General features: G+C 44.6%; 2 protein-coding genes and 1 non-coding gene across 3 annotated transcripts in view; all 3 read left to right on the top strand.

Annotated features, from left to right (window-relative positions):
- Positions 1–717: 717 nt before the first annotated feature.
- On the top strand, positions 718–9027 carry LOC134501624 (C-type lection lectoxin-Enh3-like). The gene is made up of 3 exons (XM_063309516.1): positions 718–848; positions 3459–3573; positions 8804–9027. Exons 1-3 carry the CDS (start codon positions 762–764, stop codon positions 8869–8871), a joined length of 270 nt encoding a protein of 89 aa, XP_063165586.1. The 5' UTR covers positions 718–761; the 3' UTR covers positions 8872–9027.
- On the top strand, positions 7820–7926 carry LOC134501691 (U6 spliceosomal RNA). The gene has a single exon (XR_010068377.1). It is a non-coding gene; the product is annotated as a U6 spliceosomal RNA (small nuclear RNA).
- Positions 9028–13315: 4288 nt separating the features above from the next.
- LOC134501175 (C-type mannose receptor 2-like) overlaps positions 13316–21329 on the top strand; it is a 33152-nt gene continuing 25138 nt past the window's right edge. The window contains exons 1-5 of the mRNA XM_063308783.1: positions 13316–13336; positions 15849–15915; positions 17542–17636; positions 19194–19340; positions 20653–20764. Coding sequence (XP_063164853.1) covers positions 13316–13336; positions 15849–15915; positions 17542–17636; positions 19194–19340; positions 20653–20764 — 442 coding nt within the window. The remainder of the gene's footprint in view (positions 13337–15848; positions 15916–17541; positions 17637–19193; positions 19341–20652; positions 20765–21329) is intronic.

Raw genomic sequence — 21329 nt, 5'->3', positions numbered from 1 at the left:
CTGGTCCTGAATCTGAATTTCAACGGAAGGCTGAGTGAGAACCTTGTGAGACAGGGAGAAGCTGCAGAAGATCTAGGACCAGGTTTCTCAACCTTGTCCACTTTGAGATGAGCGGCCTTCAACTCCCAACTACAAGGAATAAATATATTAGCAACCAAGAGGATGTTACACATTCTTGTCTTGCTCAGTGCTGTCGCTCAGCATTCAAAACTTCTTTCTATTTTGAATCCTTCACTAATGCTCACAATTTTTTTACCATAAAAACAGATAAAATTGGTCATATTTTTACATTCTTATTCATTCCTTTGTCATGACAATGCATGAGTAGATGTGCTTAAGCCACATATTGGAAACAAACATGTATTTCTCTAAGCAGGTATTCACCATTGATCAGTCTTAATTCTACATGGCTGGCTGGGGAACTCTGGGAGTTGAAGTCCACCCATCTTAAAGTGGCTGAGGTTGAGAAATGCTGCTCTGGATGTTGGGATAGCTGTGGCCAGCACAGCCTGTGGGCGATGATGAACAGTTGTGTAGCCCAAACGTCATGCCATTATTGAGCTGTTAAGACTGCATCCCAGGAAGGAAGATCTCTCTCTCTCTCACAGCAAATATGGCCAGTGCAAAGCCAGAGGAGAGGTGAATAGTCCCCCACCAGTTCTTCAAGGTAAAACCCCCTCCTTGTTCTTGGTCTCCTGCAGGCATATTGCCACACCCACGATGTCCACAGCCATCTTGCCTCCATCCTCACTCCTGCTGAGATGCGAAGTCTGGCCATCTGGCTTCGTCTAAGATTTAACATCAGCCGTCCCATTTGGATCGGAATGTACAGCACCAGAAGTGTGAGGGTAAGTAGAGACTCACAACTGGCAGTGTCCAGGATGGTGGCAGTGATGAAAGGGCTCAGCTGCCTGTAGGGCATCCTGGGGCTATGGCAAATGGATCTCAAAAAGGCAGGGAGCAGCTGCTGCACAGCGCAAATTTGCCCCAGTGTTGGAAAGCACATCACAGATGGCAGAGGTCTTTGTAAACCTGGGTTTATAGCTATCTTGGTGAAAAGGGGTCGTGGATAATGGTGGACTACAGGAGGATGTCAACCCTTCCAAGACTTTCCCATATTCCTAGTATGGGACCTGGGACTCCTTTTTAAAACGTTATACGTGGACATTTTTTAAGGATGACCAGATGGAAAAGGAGGACATTATGGTGCCTGTAGTTTCAGCACGCCTGTTACACAAGAAACTGGGTCAGCTGAAGCTATGTTTGGGTGGATAAAGGGGTTCTGGAGATGACAACCTTGGAGGCACAGGAGGTATGTGCTGCTAGGAAGTTGCAAAGGCCAGCCGGCAAGATAGTTTTGAATGAAGCTTTGTTTTTGTTGCTGATGTTGATGAGGCTACGTATCTGGGTTGCTAAACTGCAGGCAAACACTAGATGGCAGTGCAGAGTAGGGGTTTCCATGGGGGGTTTGGCAACCCAGATCTGGTAGCTCTACCTCTGTTCTCAACCTCGGGCAGTTTAAGATGGGTGGACTTCAATTCCCAGAATTCCCCAGCCGGCTGGCTGGGGAATTCTGGGAGTTGAAGTCCACCCATCTTAAACTGCCCGAAGTTGAGAAAGACTGCTTTATCGGATTAGAGGTTTCACGATTGACAAAGAAGTTATCATATCTGTGTATATGCTTCTAAAAATTGATCACCAGTCCTAATTTGGTTTCAGCTGAGATAATTTCAGTAATTACTTCTTAAACTTATGGCACCTTACCCATCAGGAACACTAACAGATATCTGAAGAATGAAGTACATCCACTAAGGGCCAACCACATGGGAGGTCAAATAAGTCAAGATGTCGGCCAAGACTGGACAAGCAAAGCCCTGCCCCTTTTGATGTGCTTATGCTGATCCCTGAAGGAAATTAATAGAATCTAATCTTTTTTACATGCATTGCATGAAGATTCGTGTAAAAAAAAGGGAGGGCAAGGTTTGAATGTATCCTTGCATGTACTGTCTTGACTTTTTTGACTTAGGTGAAATCAAAGGAACTTTTTTTTTTAATCCATTCAATTGTGACTGCCTGGACAAGTCCCTGCAGTTTTCTTGGCAAGGTTTTTCAGAAGTAGTTTGCCATTGCCTCCTTCCTAGGGCTGAGAGAGAGGGAATGGCCCAGAATCACCCAGCTGGCTTCGTGACCAAGGTGGGGCTTGAACTCACAGCCTCTGGGTTACTAGCCTGGTGCCTTAAGCACTACACCAAACTGGCTTGAAGGAACTCTTAGCCATTTTTAAATTTAATAAATAATATTTAATATTTATTTAACAATTAAATAACAATTAAATAATAAATAATAAAAATAATAGATAAATAAATAAACATTTAATAAATAAACAAATATTTATTTATTATTTTAGGTGTTGATTCGGTGATTTTATGATGTTGAGGTTTTAAGGAGAATTTTATTGTAAACCGTCCAGAGTCCCCCTTTTGGGGGGAGATGGGCGGTAATAGAAATGTGAAAAATAAACAAGCAAACAAATAAATAAATAAAATCTTAACATGAAATGCAACAGGCTCTGCTGAGGACTTCAGAGCCCGGGAGAGTCCTGAGACAGGGATCTGCTCCTGGAAGACTTTGTGGCAGGGGTACAGAAAGGGGTGGGGGGGGGGTGAGGTCCAGAGTGCCCCCTTGCCATGTAGGGCCTCCTCTTCCCCCGTAGGGTGCTGGTCCACCATATCCTTACCCTCCCTGGCTGCAGCGTCCCCCCTGGGTTGGAAACATTCCAGGCAACTGGAACAATTGCTAGGAACTGGCCTTTCATTCTACTGTATGGTGGTTTTATTGTTCACCCCCCCCCCAACTTTTAAAAAACACAGCAACAAAAAGAAAATGATTAAACTTCGGTTTTTCTGTGGGTTGTTGGCCCGATTTACTAGGAAAGATAGCAACGTTCTGTTTTTTTCCCTAGGAAAATTACCGATTTTTATTTAGGAGGATTTTTTGAAAATAATGAATTGGATTTAAAAATGCAGGAACAACATTGGCTGCAAACACAGCAGCAAAATAAATAATAAAAAAAAAAATCCTTCAGTCAAGCATTGCTTTACTCTTGTTTTTGTCTTTATTGAGTTAAAACAATGATTAAGGAATACTGAATATGGATAATTAAGATTTTTATCTCTCAGAGAACAAAGGTATTTTCATTTGGTTTCTGCGGCTCTCCCCTCCCCCCCTATTCTGTTCTGGTGATTAATTGTTTACTTCAATAATATTAAAAAGGGAGGGAGGGAGGGAGGAAGACAACATCCACTTGGTTGCTAATCATGAGCTTGACCTTGACCTTGACCTTGAACACGAACACTGATTTTGAGACCACAGGCTTCCAGGTCGCTCCCTAATGCTGAGGGCCGGAAGGCAAGCAGTGGACTAGCCCTGCTTCCTCTCAACCACTGTTTTCTCTACAGCGCAAACGCTGGCGATGGGTAGATATGGCTGCAATGCACTACACAAACTGGAAAGCGACAGAACCGAACGATGCTGGTAGGAAGGAAGATTGTGTCACGATGGAGTACGTTTCAGGTGAGGAAACCTTCCCAAGAAGTGAAGGATCAGGCCTTTGGGAGAGCTTGGCTCTTCCAGATGTGCTGCCACAAGCCCTCCCAGGATTCCTCGCCAATTTCTGGTCCCGTTGGCAAAGATATAAGGGGTTGCAGCAGTTCCCAAACATTTGGAGTGGGTTGGTCTAGAGAAGGCCAAGTTAAGGAAGGAATGGTGCTTGATCTTTTTTGGGGGGGGGAGTCTGAGCTACGCACGATCCGAACTAAGTGGTGCCCCAGAGCCACACACAGAAACTTTTTTCTTTCTTCTTTTAATAAGAATTTTATTAAGTTTCAAGAAAGATAAAGCTACAGGAAAACAAAAAACTACAAAGGAAAGGAAAAGAAAAAACTAAAAAAGTGTAGAAACACAAGAGAAAATTTTTCAAAATGACAAAAAGAGGTGACTTCCGACTTTTAACAGCAACGATATACAGCAATTTTCCATAATCAATCCCTTACTCTATATTAAATCAAAATCACATTATTTCTATAAATCATTTCACTGGCACATTATAAAAAGCACTAAATACAGTTGCTCCCTCTCCTTATATTAAGAGAAAAGAAAAAAATATAAACCTCCTCATCAACTTCCCCCCAAAGATAAAATTTATTTAATTATTTCCTTCCTACTACTATTCTATATGTTCCTGTCTACTATAATAAAGATCAAACTAAAAAACATATAAATTGTCTGCCATTGTACTTGATAAGACAACAATTTTAATAATCTTAATCATATTAAACCCAAAACCAGACATTTATTATTTTTAATTATACCTTAATAATCTTAATACAATGTTAAAGATAAATGAAATCAGATGAGCCCTAAAAGCAATCCAGATAAATATTCTTAAACCCTTAGCCCACTTCAAAATAAACCAGAACGTTTTCATATCCCCACAATGCGCACAGAGCTTTTTTCTTTAAAAAATCGAACAGCCCAACTGTCCCCCTCAAAAACTCTGACTTCTCTTCAGGAGACCTCCCATACACAATGACCCCTTCTTTTCCATGGCGTTCCATCAGAAGATCAATTTCACTTATGGCTTGCAACTCGATCTCTCCCTTAAATTTCTCCAACTCTACTATCCGATCTTCATCCAGCATTTCAAGAGAAGTCCCGATCTCACTCTTAGAAGAGACATTTCTGTCGCTGTTAAATTCCTCAGTTTCATCCCCGACCAGGTGACACATTTTAGACCTCATGTTTTCCACAATGTACTGAGTGCCTTGCATAAGAACTTGGTAGGAATCAGAAAGAATCCATTTAAAATCTCGGTGAAAGTCAGAGAAAGTCTGCTTGAAATCCTCCATGTCTCAAGCAGTAGATTATGGCACCCCCCAGGAGATTAACCAGCGAAAGTCAAAGATATGAAAGAATTCCAGAATGTGTTTACACAAGTGAAAGTGACATATGCAGACCGTTCCCCAGGGAAAGTAGAAGCAGAAAACTGAAAGTTCAAACCAGCCAATTCAACGTGTAGGAAAATGCTAATATCTTCAAATTTAGTACAAAAATAATAATAGGGAGACAATTATTTACTCTCTTTTTAAATAAGAATTTTATTAAACTTAAGACAAAGATAAAAACTACAAAAAAGCAAAAAAAAAAACCCTACAAAAAGGAAAAAGAGAAAACTAAAATGTATGAAAACACAAGAGAAAAACTTTTTAAAAAATTACATAAAGAGGTGACTTCCAACTTTTAACATCAAGGATATATAGCAATCTTCCATAATCAATCCCTTACTCTATATTAAACCAAAATCACATTATTTCTGTACATCATTCCATCAGTACAGTATAAAAATCACTAAATACAATTGCTCCTCCCCCTTATTTTAAAAGAATATATATATATACACACACAGACACACTGTATATACCTCCTAATCAACTCACCCCCCAAAGATAACATTTATTTATTTCCTTCCTACTACTATTCTATACATTTCTGCTGCTATAAAAAAAGATCAAACTAAAAAGCAGATAAATTGTCTGCCATTATAATTAATAATACAATTATAATAATCTTAATCATATTAAGCCTAAAACCAAGCATTTAATTATTATACCTTCTTAATCTTAATCCAAATCATTAAAGTTGAATGAGGTCATACAAGCCCTAAAAGCAATCCAAATAAGTATTCTTAAACCCTTACCCCACTTCAAAATAAACCAGAGCATTTACATACCCCCACAATACACACAGAGCTATTTTCATAAAGAAATCAAACAGCCCAACTGCCCCCCTTAAAAACTCCAACTTCTCAATAGAAAGCCTGCCATACATTCCCCTTCTTTTCCATAACATTCCATCAGAAAATCAATTTCTCTTATGACTTGCAACTCGATCTGTCCCTTTAATTTCTTCAACTCAACCATCCGATCTTCATCTAGCATTTCAACAGAAGCCTTGATCTCACTATTAGAAGAAACATTTCTATTGTTGTTAAGCTCTTCAATTTCTTCCACAATATCCCCAACCAGATGGCACATTTTAGAATCATGTTTTCCACAGTGTTTTCCACAATGTCCTGAATATCTTGCATAATAACTTGACAAGAATCAAATAGAATTTGTTTAAAGTCTTGATGGAAATCCAAGAAAGTCTGCTTGAAATCCTCCATGTCTCATGCAGTAGATTATGGCACCCCCTAAGTACTTAACTAGCGAAAGTGGGAGATAATAGAAAAATTCGGAGATGTGAAAGTATGATAACAGGCAGTTCCCCAGGGAAAGTAGCAGCAGAAAGCTGAAAGTTCAAAACAGCAGATTCAATGTGTAGGAAAATACTAAAATCTTCAAATTTAGTGCAAAAATAATAACAGGGAGACAGTTATGTACTCTCAACCTACCTTAATATTTGGATGGAAAGCAAAATCCAAGACTTAGAAAGAATATTTTTAAAAGAAATTAATCACAAAAATAACGATAAGCACCAAGAGAATGGGTTTCTCCTTGCTGTAGAAAGCCTCTCTTAGGGTACACATACTTAAAAGAAATATAAATTGGGTGATTTAGAAATGGGGTGGCTGGTCTTAATGTCCCTTTGAGGCTACAGTGCAGCTTGGAAATGATGATGCCCCAGCCACCTGGTTGCTCATACCAGACGATCACAAACACTGTTTGTAATTTTCTGGCTGAAAGCAGCCTTCCTGAGGACAGATGGGGTAATTCCGAGAGTTTTCCTTTCTCCAGAAAAATGCTCGAAGATTCAGGAAAAACCTGCCTGAGCCCAAAGTTGCCACATTGTCAGTTCTGCTCATGGAGCCTGTGAGCACAGCTGTTCAGACTGCCATGTTCCCACCAGAAGTTGAGACAATTATTTACTCTCAATCCAAGCACAGCTTGGAAATGGCGACATCCCAGCCTCCCAGTTGCTCTTACCAGTCTAGCGCGAACGCTGTTTGTGATCTTCCAGCTGCAAGCAGCTGTCTGGAGGACAGATGGGGTGATTCCAGGTGTTTTCTTTTTTCAGGAAAAAACACTCCTGGGCTTCAGGAAAAACCTGCCTGAGCCCCAAAAAACTGCTGTGTTGTCGGTTCTGCCCGCTGAGCCCGCAGGCACAGCTGTTCAGTCCACCATGTCCCCATCGGAAGTCCCAGACAGAGAAACCTTTTTCATGCTTTTCTCATGCACTCTCACTCAGCTGGATGAAAGAGAATTTGCTTTCTCCAAAGAGGAGAAAAATCCAACCATTTCCTCCTGGATGGAAGGCAGGGGCCTTGCCTTCTTTAGAGACAAAGTAGCTAAGAGTTGGTGTCAGTTCTTCATGACATCATCTTCTCCCATCTCAGCTAAGCCCCAAGGACGATCTCTAGAGGAAACTCCGTTTTCAGTAGCAGGGGAATTCTCAGAGCTAAGGGGGAGTCCCAAAGTTGAGAAAAAGACTGGGAGAATTTCTCCTTCTCTTGGAGGTATCTGGAGGCTGACCCAGTTCTGCTCATCTCTAGAGTGAATCTGGGAAGGTGCGTAGTGAAAGCGTGCTTAGCTGTCTGCCTCATTTCTCAAAGCCTGTTAGTTCCTGTGCAGTGACAACATGCTTTGGAATATTCTCTTCCCAAAATGGAGCCTGAAGTTGGCCAAACCCCCACGTTCCAGGGGGCAGTAAGGCCAACCTGCTTTCCCCCCACTTTGTCCTCACCACCTGAGGGTCCCAAATGCATTGTACACACAATAACTGCCATCACGAGCTTCTTCTACTCCAGGAAAAGGGCGCTCTTGTGCTCGCTTCAGCAGCACATTTATTAAAATTGGAGCGATACAGAGAAGATTAGCAAGGCCCCTGCGCAAGGATGACATGCAAATTCAAGGAAAAAGGAGCTTTTTTCCCCTTCACTAATAAATAAAAAGAGAAGCTTCTTGCGTCCTCTGCAAACACTTTTTGCGTTTTGCTAAGGTGTCTGTGTATTTTGTCCAGATGTGTTTCTCTGTGTTTTTCATTCCAGGATTTCCTAATTGGGTTGGGATGGGAAAGGAGAGCTGGGTGGCGGAGGGCATGGCATGGCATGGCAACCCTTCAGGGAAAAGCCAACTTTCAGAAGGAATCCTTCGTGCTGGCACTGAATGGATTGGGAAGGTCCTGCAGATGTAGACAAGTGGAAATTCTCCATGCTCAGAAGAACCCTTCTGCCTGATGTTGCGGGCGGGTGGGTGGGCTGTATCCTGTAGCAGGCAGGTTGAGATGGAAGCCCTCATTGTAGTGGGCCCTAGTGAACTTCTCCAACTTTTCAGTCATATTTATAACCCCCAACTCCCAGTCAGTTCAGCCTGTGCCGCTTGTTCACCACAAAAATAAAAAACGCCCTTGGTGAAACATGCTCCCAAAACACATCAGTGCGTAACTTCAAATGCAGAAATACCAAGATAACAACACTAAACATGAATTCCTATGGGATGAAGGCTTGAATGTAGAATAAGTCTTTAGCTTCTTCTTAAAACCAACTACAGAGGGAGAGATGTGACACACAGACCCCTTTTCTAAGAAAATTGAATAAATATTGCAGCCCACTTCAATTCTGGTTTGGGCTTTGCACAAAAGCAGAATGCATACTCCTTGAACAAAGGTTCATTTGAAGTGATTTTCTTTTTCATATTTCAAGTGTGTAAATGCTGCCTTTTCCATCTCTCTAGGTCAGCACCATTTGGGGAGAAAGTAGGAAGGAACAATTAGGAAAGTTTGACAGCCCCTCTCTCTCTTTTTCTAGGTACGCTGCAGTGGGCTGATGAAAATTGTTCCCTTCAGTTCAACTACCTGTGCAAAATTTCACATTAATGGACTGCAGGAGTTCCTCAGGAGGCCAATGGGACTGACCTGGATTGGTGGCTTCTTCTTTCCATGGTGGCCCAGGGCCTCTAGTTTGGTTCAGTCCAAGTCTGCAACTACTCTGTGGGACAGATTTAACCTTTCTCTTGGCTGTGGCACCAATAAATAAACTCCTTTCCAAATACACATGTGACTCAGTTTCTCGTTTCTTTAGGGAAGGTGTACCAAGTAGGTGGCAACTTAGTCACCTGCCTTGGCTTGTTCCCCAAGGAAAGCAATTCCAGATGTGGCTTCCCTTTGGGAAGGGTTTGATTAGAGTTAGACTTGCCTTGCTGTGGTGGAAGATGGGCCCTGTCCTTCAGAAGGCTGGAGCTGCATACAAGGGACCCACAAGCCACAACAGAGGGTCCTTCCCTGGGTGGCAGAAGCAGCATCTAACTGACCATCAGAGCAGCAAGATAGATCAGGTGGAGGACAAACATCTGAAGAGGTTCTGCTGCAAAATTATTGGCAACACCATCTGGATTGAAAGGGGGTTCAGAGATAACTGTGTTGTTGGCATTTTGAAACCAGGTAGTCTTTGGGTTATCAAAACAATTCAGCCTTTCATGCCTGAATGTTATTTCGGGATAAGTTTTTCAAAAGTTAGAATAAGGAAGTAGGAGCAAATTCTCAGAGGAGTGGGAAATCATTGTCAGCAAATATTGGAACAAGTCTTTATGGGGCAAAAATTGGAAGGAAGTGGTATGCTTCTCAGGAAAAACAGCAGGAGAAATGAAGGGATTTGCTGGATCTGGCCAAACTTTAGTGAATGCGACAAAGCTCTCTGTTCCATCGTCTGTAGTACTTCATGCTGAAATGTGTTGTTCTTAAGACTGTTTAGGTCAATGTTTCTCAACCTTGGCAGCTTGAAGATGTGTGGACTTTGACTCCCAGAATTCTGAGAGTCAAAGTCCACACATCTTCAAGTTGCCAAGGTTGAGAAACACTGGTCTAGGTAAAACTAGGTAAGTGAGTTAGAAACCAGGTTGCTGATCCCGGCTCTTTCATGGCCTTGAGCCAGTTTTTCAAATGCAACATTCCATGAAAACTTGAGAAGACATTTGCTTGAAACAGGCTGAATGGTCATTACCAAACCTCACTTCAGCAATCCACTAATGAAGAATAACTAATTCAGACTGCGAAGTGCAGTCCCCCGCCCCCAGATGGGACCACAGCACTCAGAACCCCTAGCCAGCATGGAAATTGTAGTCCATATTCCTAATCTGGAGAGTGGTAATCCTATAAAGAGAGTTAGTCTGGTGTAGGGGTTAAGGACCCAGGCTAGAAAGGAGGACAATTCCCTAGAAATGTGAATTCTAGTTCTACCTTTGCCACAAAGCCAGCTGGGTGGCCTTGGGCCAGTCCCTCTCTCTCCGACCTAGGAAGGTGGCAATGGCCAACCACTTCCAAAATAGTGCCAAGAAAGCTGCAGGGACTTGCCCAGGCAATCACAAGATTGACTCAAAGGCACTGTCAGGCTCCCTTCTCTTGGTTCACCTGTAAAGGTTTACCCAATGTGCATCACTTTACCCTTATTCAAGTTGAACTGCATTCACAGCATCGTAGCATCATAAGCTGAGGGACTGTATCACCTACAGTACATCAACCCGTCCCACCTGGTGAGGCAGAGAAGACATGTTACAGACCCTGTCCATGAAGGGGTGTTGATTAGTGGGGCCCAGGAAGACAGCCTTCTCTGCCGTTGCCCCCACCCTGTGGAACACTCTTCCCCCAGAGGTGAGGCTGGCCCCCACTCTCCTGGCCTTCTGGAAAGAAGACCTGGCTCTGCCATCTCGTATGGGGGGTGAAGAGGGGTAACCAACCCTGGGGGTGGTTGGCACCATAAGGATGCTCCTGTAAATTAAGACCTTTTTTTAAACATCTACTGTACATCTCAGATTACATTTTTAAATTTAAGAATATTGTTTTATTGTATTTTAACAACTGTTTATTCTTGTTTTATTGTAAACTGCCCAGAGTTGCTCTTTGAGTGAGATGGGCGGGGACTAAATTTGAAATATAAACAAACAAACAAACAAACAAACAGATAACCACTTGGCCACTTGGCTGACCATTCCTCCTGTTTCAGAGAGCCTTCTGGAGCTCTTTAGTTTGAATAATTACCCTGAATCATGTAGCGTCATCTGCAAATCTGGCCAACTCACTGTGGATTTTAAGTCAAGATCATTTAAGAGCAAGGTAAAAAGCACTGGTCAGGGGTGTTAGCAGAATGGCTTCTTCCTGCTTGCCTAGAATCTTTTACCATTCAGCTCTGTGGGCTGCAGGGTGGGTAGGTGGCTTCCTTAGTCCTGGCCAAGCATTTCCCCTCTTGTCTGAGCTAGTGGCTTCTTTTCCAGGAAAGGGGTTCTGTACAAGACCAAATGGCTCCTGATGGACACCAAACAGAACAAACTGACAACTGGCAACTCAGTGATCACTGCAGGGCTACAATGTGCTACCCACTGAACCCAGAAACTGAATAGACTGAGGAGACACATTCCTGTTTGGGTACATAAACCATATGGTTGGGGAGATGATCAGAAACTAGTTGATCAGAAATAATGGGTACAAGTTGCAGCTTTGGAGATTTCATTTAAATATAAGGGAAAACTTCCTGATAATAAGATCTGCACAACAGAGGAGTCATCTCCCTAAAGAGGTTGTGAGTTCCTCTTTTTAAGAATAGGCTGGATGGCCACTTTCATAGATGGAGGAATTGGTTTCCATGCACGTTGCAGAGTTGGACAACATTATCCTTCCAACCTCAAGGTTCTGTGATTCTATGGTTTTAGGAAGCCCGGCTGACATTCCCTTCATTTCCATTTCCAGGAATGAGATGCCCTTTAAGGAGACCAAAACATCAGGGACAAGAGTCCAATGCCCCTGGAGAATACTCTGTAAGCTTTAAACTGTTGGTGCATTTCTGGTCCCCTCAATCAAACAATGCCATTGTTCCCACCCGGATTGTGTTCCACAAGTTTTTAAAAACCTGACTGATCTCCCAGGCCTTGGGATAGAAGGTCCGTGGAGCCTTGGGTAGTTGCTTGTGCAATTTATCTGGATGTCTGGGTTCTTTCTATTATTTTTAAAGAATGTTAGTCTCCCTGAGTCATTCTGGAGTTAGATGGCTTCTAAATCAAATAGAGATGATAGATAGATAGATAGATAGATAGATAGATAGATAGATAGATAGATAGATAGATAGATAGATAGATTTGGATCCTCTTGGACTTCAGCTTATTTTGCATCAGCTGTGAAGAGCTAAGGTCTGTCCTATGAAAATGGCTCTGAATCTTCGTGCTAAGCCAAAGGTCTTCTTCTGTTAAAACAGCACAGCAACAAAAGCAAGCAAAACACAAGCCTTGGGGAACCCCACAAACAATATTCCTAACCCCAAGACACAGCTCCACCACAATGTCCCTGCATATGTTGACATGGAGGCCCTGTGTGTGTGGCTCTTGTGCCACTTCCCAGTAGATTCCTTCTTGTGGAAGGACTGAACCATGAGGATGTGGCTATTGTGGCGTCCTTGGTGCTCCCTGAGCTTGGTTGTTTGCTTGCAGATGTTTCATTACCCAACTAGGTGGCATCACCAAGGACTCCACAGTTCAACCCTGAGCTTACAGAGATTCTCTTTTATTGGGACATAACTAACTTCTGAACAGAGCTACCCTCAAGATTTCTGAAAATTATACCCTGTACTGAAACCAGTCCAACTTCTATTAAGTCTTCCATGCATTGCTGACTTTAGTTTTATGTACCTGCAATCTATTTAACTCCTTCAGGAAGTTGGTGGTATGCCCTCCAGAATGTCAAGACTTTTCCTCCTGGAATCAAATTTCTGAACAAGAAAATTGGGATGGGGGAGCTGTTTCTAGCCATGCTGTCATGGTCCATCAAATATTTGGCTTGTTTTTCAAAAATAACTTTTCCAAGATTCAGGAAACACCTGAGTGTCTCTAGACTAGACTCTTAAAGAAATGGTTATCAAAAATGCCCTCTTTCTTCAAAAGTGAGTTGGAAAGGATTTAAGTAGTGGAGATGCTGAAGGTTAAAAATGGTATGTGAATCTTAAGGTCATTCAAATTAAGCGAATTTCTTCAGGAAATTAATATTGTAGTTAAAAAAAGATCAGAAGCTTTCTTCTGCCCTCTGAATCATGGAGAAATTTCCTCCTGAAATAAAGTGACTGAACAAAGGATACAAGTTGTAGATACAATGATTGATATTCTTGGTCGGTTGATAAGCAATGAACTGAACAGGAGACAATGCTATGATTTGGGACACACTTTCCCAACCAGGTACCCCCTCTGTGCACTGGGACTGCAGCCCCCATAATTCTCATATGGAACATCCTCACACCATGCAGCTAGGCATTCTGGAAGTCCCAGTCCCAATGCCGTGAGACAACATGGGGCTGAAGGCTGATGCGGTATCATAAAGATGATCAGAGAAATAACTAATGCCCAAGATTTAGCAAGGAAAAGGACCTTTCTCTTTGTAGTCCTTCTTAAGATGTCTGGTGGAAACTTGGCTGTCACAGCCCAGCGTGGGCAAAGCAAATAAAAAAGGTTTACAGTAAAACCTCAGAAATAAAGCAAAGAGGAAAGGAAAATGGTATGTGTGAATGATAGCAGGATGGGAATCCAGAGATTGCCCAGTATCTGACTGGTGCCAAGGTCACATGCATTGATCTAACAGACTAAGTCAAAGTTCTTCACATTTTTGTGATTAAAAAAAAAGAAAATGTATTTCTACTCAGTTTTTCTTCACAGACACCTGTTTGTCTTTCATTCCCATCTTCCTCTAGTACAGTGTTTCTCAACCTCTGCAACTTTAAGATGTATGGACTTCAGTGCTGAGAATTCCCCAGCCAACATGCTGGCTGGGGAATTCTGGGAGTTGAAGTCCTTGCGTCTAAAAGTTGCTGAGGCTGAGAAACACTGCTCCAGTAGACACAATTTTTGCAGACAACTTTCCTAACCATATGCCTTTCATGACCAATTTTCCCCAACATGTCTATTTTTTGTACCAACTTTTTGACCGAAAAGGACAAAAACAACCTTTCTGAATGACATGCAAGTTTGTGGCATGGTGCATTTCAACTTAGCAGGGCAAAGCATGTCAGTGGGCAAGAAATCTGTGATGCGGGCAGGCCCATCTCTCAACAAGAGAGGGGACTGCAAGAGAAGGTCCAACAATGGGATAGCTCTAGCCAGCATTTCTCAACCTTGGCATGTTCAAGATGGGTGGACTTCAACTCCCAGAATTCCCCAGCCGGCATGGGAACAATTCTCTTCCCCAGCACAAAGCTCTTGTGTACCACATGGCACCGAGATAAAAATGCTTCCTCACCTCTGAGGAAAAAAAGGTCAGAACTGCTTTTCTTGCATTCACACCATGGATTCAGTTGTCTTGCATCACTACTTGAGAACTAGAAGGAATCCGGGAACACGCTCCCAACTCGCAAAGGTTACTCAGAGGCATCAGCTTTTGTGAGCCAAAGCTCCCTTCATCAGATGCATGGAGTGGCTAGACTGATGCAGGATTTCAGCTGGGGTGGAGGAATGGGAGGGGAAGGCAGGTGGGCTAAGCAGAGGCAGGCTCCACGTGAGGCAGACGGCAAGTCCTCTCTCAGCTAAAGGACTGTGGTGTGTTCAGAATCCTTTGTGCTCGCTGAGACCTCCTGAGATGGCCAGAAACCATTCGATCGGGGGAGGTCAGCCATTTCTCGCTCAGTGGGGTTGTCAAAGTCTCCTTTTCCCAAAACGGTCACTTTGAGGTCCGCCATAGGGTGTCCTGGGAGGTTAAAATGCTCTGATATTACTTTGTCCTTGTTCTGAGCCCTGACGTCAACCATGGGCCCATCAATTCTTCTGTGCAACGTTTGTCCCTTTGTCACACTGGTCTGCTCTTGATGTTTTGCTGCCACAGACCAACAGCTGTCCTCCTACAATGTCTACATTGTACCTGAGAAGGTTTTCCTCAAATGTTTCGGATTCACTGGTACATATTTTCCCCTTTCCAGCATCATTTGTCTCCCATTGCCTGGACCACTGCTCAGCCATGAAATTTCCACATAAAAATGATCTTGATGTGCTTCTGGGTTCAGTAGGTTTTCTTTCCCTTTCAATGACTGTTTGCTACACCTACACACCACTCCCCAACCAGTTCATAGATAAATAGTTCAGGAAGGTCCCAGCATTGTGCCTAGGAGGAACAAAAGTTGCCATCTCTCCAGACAACGCACAAAGCCTGACATGTAAGTAGCTTCCATAGTTACCACTTGGAGATCCCAAGAGCAGCCACTGGGATCCTTCAGGACCCACCAACAGGACAAAGGGGACACTTCTGGCTGGTCCATAGCATTTTATATTGAGATGCTGACTGTCTCTGAGTATGGTATTATGCTAACCGCAGGGTTTTTTTTTAAACCAGTGTCAGTCAAAGCACGACAGGTGGGATATTGACTTCTACAGGTTAATAATGAGGTGAAGTTCTCCTCATGTGTGGCTTTTTATGTTTCTGCCATTTACCAAAAGGCCAACGAATGGAAAACTTGTTCCACAGGAGCATCTATATTTCCCTTTCCTGAGGCTCTTCACTAAGAACACAAAGATGGAAGGGGAGAGTGGAGGGAGCCCATCTAGGCCACCATTCAATGTCCCATGGGTGTCAACCAGGGGTATTCAGGCAGCTCATGAGCATGAACAGGATGGCAAGCTGTTGGACAATTAAGGATGGTATTGTAAGTTATTAATATAGTTAATTACCCCCTGTGATTCAGGAGGTAATAAACAGCCAGAAAGACTAGGAGGCTTTGAGATCCTGCGTTCCTTCCTGAATGCATCAAATCTCCTTCTGAAATCAACGCATCTGGAGGCCACCGTTAAATCTGGTGACAGCAGCTCCTCTAGTCAGCTTGTTCTTTCTTTCCTTTGCAGATGGGGTTCATCTCCAGTTTCCATCTGCCCCTTCTGGGCTTCCTGGCAGCCTCTTTCTTCATACAAGGTAGGTCTTGGCTAGTGGACTTCTCAAATAGTGGTGGTGGTACCAGCCATGTAAACAGGGGAGGAAATGCCCGTTCACGGCAGGAAAACAGAGAGGGCAGTTGTGTGCAATGGGACAGCTTGTCATTACAGGACTGAATGTAAGCTAAGCGTTCTCCTCAGACCTTCAGGTACGGAGTCAGGACTGAGTACTGGGTCAACGAAGGTCAGGAGAGCCTCTGGAAGCAATGCCACTCTTCCTGGACAAGTCATAGAGAGCAAATTGGGGGATTCGCAGGGACATCAGAGCCAGAATAGTGGCCCAACCGTGCAGTCAAAGCCCTGTCCTTTTTTACATGTGTTGTGACATTACGTGTGTTGTGTTTTATATGTGTTGTGACATTCCAGGAACCTCAAATTAACCAAAGGGTTTGGGCTTGCACAACCAGCTAAACACTAAAACTGACAAACAAAAAACCAAGGTTAATGCTAACCAAGATTAGCATGTTGTGTGAAAGAAGCCATGAGGCCTGTAGTTGAGGGTCTTCACTAAGAACACAAAGATGGAAGGGGAGAGTGGAGGGAGCCCATCTAAGCCACCATTCAATGTCCCACGGGGGTCAACCAGGGGTATTCAGGCAGCTCATGAGCATGAATAGGATGGCAAGCTGTTGGAAAATTAAGTTTTAGTTGTCCTGGTTAAGTAGGCTGGGTGAACACAGCCAATTGCTAGTGAGAGGAGTTACTTTTGAGTAAATATGCCTAGGGTTGCTTGCTTAATAGTCTGCTTTGTGTTGCCATTACAAAGAATCAATGTAGATGTGATTCCTCTTTGTTGCTCGCAAAGTCATCTTTCTCTGCTCCTCTTCCTGCTACCCTCCTTCTACTTGATTTCCACCTTCCAGGAATGTCCTTGGGTCATGGTTAAAAACAACAACAACAACAACAACCCGCAAAATGGTGGCTATGAGAGTGCAATCAAAGCGACACACATGAAAAAGAAGGTGGAGCTTCAATTGCATTGTCATGGCTGCCATCTCAACTTTTTGACCATAAGCTATGGATACCATGCCATCTTCCCTTCCTTTTCTCAGTCCTTCTGCTGGTCTGAGCCTTCCTGGCTTTGTGCATGCACCATGGCTCCTTTCACACAACCTTGTTTAACAGGCTAGGGAAAGACAAGGGGCTTGGCTGAGTGAGCTCTGAGGGGCCCGCTGCATTGTGCACACCCAGCCTGCATGGCCTGCAGATGGGTCAAGATATTGGTGCAATGCAAAAGCAGAAAATCCACCCATTGGGTATCTGGGCGAAGGGTGTCCTGGGGCCCCTCCCAGCCCATGGGTCCCGCCTGCCCTTGGTCCTTGCTGAGTTTCTCTTTCATTCTTCTTTTTCCTTGAGGGGAGGCTGTCCCCACCTTTCTTTCCAGGCTCTCAGCCCCACCCCGCACCACACCCACATCCTGGCTTCCCTGCACCTGGGCACCGCTCTGCCCCTCTTCCCAGCGAGTCTGTTTCCTTCACCTTCTCCAAGCCCCTTCTCCTTCTCCCTCCTCTTGGCAGTGTCACCCAACTGACTGGACCTAGGGGTACAGGGTGGGGTGACCCCCCATCTCCCCCTCCTTGACAGTGTTTCCTCTCTCCTCCAACAGGTCTGGAAGCACAGGATTGTCCCAAGAACTGGTTCAAGTTTGAGCGGCACTGTTATGGATTTTACAAAACACAACTGTCCTGGAATGATGCAGAGGTAAGGGTAGCCCCACTCCCCCCATGCCTGGATGGCCAGCCTCCAGCTCAGCTGTCGGCTTCCAGTTGGAGTGAAACGATTCCCTGTGCAAAATAGGCAGGCAGGAAGGAGAGGAAGACAGAGAGAGGAAGGAAGGAAGGAAGGAAGGAAGGAAGGAAGGAAGGAAGGAAGGAAGGAAGGAAGGAAGGAAGGAAGGAAGGAAGGGTGTCCACAGGGTATGGTCAAGAAAGTCAGGATGGTGGCCACAACGTTGTGGTCAACGCTCTGCACACACAATGAAGAAAAACAGGGTGGAGCTTCAGTCACACCATCATAGCCACCACCTTGACTTTTTTGACCATACTCTATGGGCACCCCTGCCAAGGAAATCAGGGACCTTTCCATGGGATTGAGTGAGTGCTACCCACCTGTCCTTGGATCAGCAGAAATACATACCAGCACGAAATGTGCTTTCTTTGTTTGGGTCCCTGTCCTGCCTCTGTCTTGTCTCGCTGTGGAAGAGCAGTGCCCTGAATCCGTGTCTGCAGGGCCTGTGAAGCTAAGTAATAGCTCAGGCCCTCTGGCTGTCCTGCCCCCTTGCTTTCACAGTGTCACCCAAGAGCAGGAAACCATCTGCCAGTCAGGAGGATGGGACAGTGTTGGGGTTCAGGGAAGGGCTGGCTTGAACCATTGCCCCAGATTCCTTTCCCAACACCCAAAGGGGCTTGGGGAGGTGGCTCTCCAGTTTCTACTCTTAGAAGCATGTAGGCTTAGGGCTCTTTCAGAACTCTGCACCTCCACAAACTCACTGAAGTGTTGTGTGGCTCCCTCAAAACCTATTTATCAGTTTGTTTTCTATGGCCACTCACCTCACAGAAGTGCCTCAAGGTGGCATACAGGGATTACAAACACACAAAAGCACACCACGTAGAACCCCTGGTGCCCAAGGATAAAAAAATAACCCCACTCACAAAAGAAAAAAAGCAACAATAGCAAAGCTCATCTAATCTCCTGACCCCCCAGATGTCTTGGGACCCCCAAAGCGCTTTCCATGGAGGAGGGTTCTTAGAGCAGCGTTTCTCAACCTCAGCATGGCTGGCTGGGGAATTCTGGGAGTTGAAGTCCACCCATCTTAAAGTGGCTGGGATTGAGAAACCCTGGCTTAACACTGGGAGAAGATGTCCCTGCGCCAGTCTGAAGTGGCCAAAAGACCCCTCCTCCCTCAGTCCACATGACTGTGTTGCTGATGGTGCAGCGACTCAGATCTGACTATCCCTGAAACTCCCACAGGTTGTTGACCTACGGGGAAAACATAATTAAATCTCAGTACAAATAAACATGGCTCACCATGTCCCATGATAGGGCTGAGGATGGATGAAGGCAACGTCATAGAAAAGATGTTGCCGGGTGAAGCTTCTATGGAGTTTAGATGCAATGGAGACAGGCTCTGGGGGACCGAGTTGGGGAAACAGCAGGAAGGACAGGGATTAGACCAGTTGAACTGAGGAAAGGCTGTAAAGGACAGGACCAGCATCTAAAGCAGGAAGCCCTCATTTGTGCCCGCTTGGCGTCTCCCAGACAGATTGCCATTCCTACGGTAAAGATGGCCACCTTGCCTCCATCCTCAGTGAACAGGAGATGAAGTCAATCTCGTCTGCTTTGCTCACCAACCATGAAGTTTTGTATAAAGTCTGGGTCGGGATGTACGCACAGAAGGGCGGGAAGGTGAGTAGAAGGTGACCTCCCAACTAGGGAGGGAAGGGACTGAATCCAACATCTGTGGAAAAGAGGAACATGGGGGGAAGACAACAAAGCACTTCCAGGGGAAGATGAAAAGAAAAGGCCAAGCTGGCAAAGGGCTCACTTTTACTCTCTTTCCATGGGGGTGTCTCCTGAACACTTCTGAGGGAGAAAAGAACAGGCCGGGCAAGGGTGTCCAGGGGGCAACTGAAGAAGCATGCATCAGGGCATAGTTACGCAAACACCGGGACTTTAAAACCAGCCTGGTGGTAATTCTGGATGCAACTCAAGGGGTGCTCCTTGGAGAGCATTCAAAACACATCACCTTTGGGCCCCAGTGCAACTTCTGGACATCAGGAAGTTTGCGTTGGCGACGGCTGGGAGGAAGGCCCTTGGCTGACGTGGGATCTTTTGGAGGTGTCTCCGGATCTGTGGCTCTCTTTCCTCCAGAAATTTACATGTTTCTACGCTTGCTCTTTTGGGGGAGAACTCTTAATAATTTTTGAGAGGAACCTAGCTTGAAGTTGGAAACATGCCACTTTCTAGATATTACTCGGCTACGATAACAATGCTTCTAGTGCTGAAGTGACTTGGAAAGGTGGCACCAAGCGATCAAGCCTGCAGGGTCCAGAGGGTTGTGGGACACGCGTGTCTTGCAGAAAATGATCTCCTTGGCCCGTGGAGTAGCCAAAGGATAGTTTTGAACATGCCCCTTATTACTGGGCTCCAAAACTTATGACTCCTGTGCCTAGCTGATAACAGTATGGGTTCCATCACTAGCTGGAATTCATAGGAACAGGCCATGGGCTCCCCCATCATGAGCTCCGTTTTGTTAAAAGCCGCTCGTATTAAAGAGATGTGACATAGCTCTTAATCTGCTTGAGTTTTTTTTTCTATGCCATATAAGGATGCTGTCCTTTAAAAGATTTTCAAAGGGAGGGAAGGATTGGGCAGTGTTTCGAAACCTCAGCAACCTCAAGAGGTGTGGACTTTGAAGTCCACACCTCTTGAAGTTGCTGAGGTTTCGAAACACTGGTTCATGGTTTCAGGGAAGGGATTCTTTTTTCTTCCATGACTTACCTGTCTTACCAAAGATAGGAACTTCCTTTCCCCACACCAGTCATGGTTTGGGTCACATACTAAGCCTTGTTAAGGTCATGGAAGGGAGTGGTAGCATGCATGAAATCATTTGAGCCTGGATTGATTCTCCTGCGTTCTGAGAAGAAACGTCCGGATTTTTGCAAGGCTCAGGGGGGGACCTGGAGAGATCCGCCTCCGTTTCTTTCTCTCCCTACAGAGTAAACGAATGCGGTGGACAGACAATTCCGTGGTGGATTACATACCGTGGGCACCACGGCAGCCTTCCAACTGCTATGGCAAACAGCACTGTGTTGAGTTGTTTGCCCAAGGTAAGGAGAGAACTGTCTGTTCTGTAGCCGACTTCCCGAGCATGTGTTCTCCAGATGTATTAGAAAGCATATCCTCCCATCCTCCACAGCTACTGTGCATACCAGTCAGTGACTGATTTCACACAACACATGGGCTTCGTCACTGAATGAATCCTATTTATGTATTTATGTAGGCTGATGGTCCATTTCAAACACAAATGATTCTAAGCAGTGTGTACACCAATCCAGTAGAAGGTAGTAATAATACAACAGCAACCCCCATCACCTTCATCCTCCCTCACACACAGGAATATTACTCTCGATAACTTCCCAAGCTGCTGCGGGGGGGTGGGGTGGGGTGGGGTGGGGTGGCGGGACCCACCTCTCAAAGCAATTCCTGAAGGCTGTCTGAAAAAGTTGGGTCTTGATGGCTTTTCTGAATCCCACCAGGACTCTGGATTTGCAAAAAACATTGAGCCAAAACCTCACCAAACAGACTGGGTTGGAACAGCATGTTAATCCACACCCACTTTAATCCACATGCACAAAATCTAATCTGAAGCCTAACTGAGCTTTGCATATTCTC

This window comes from Candoia aspera, chromosome 7 (genome assembly GCF_035149785.1).
Source record: "Candoia aspera isolate rCanAsp1 chromosome 7, rCanAsp1.hap2, whole genome shotgun sequence".
Classification (NCBI taxonomy): domain Eukaryota; kingdom Metazoa; phylum Chordata; class Lepidosauria; order Squamata; family Boidae; genus Candoia; species Candoia aspera.
Note: the sequence above shows the minus strand (reverse complement) of the source record. Positions and strands in the feature narration are given on the sequence as shown.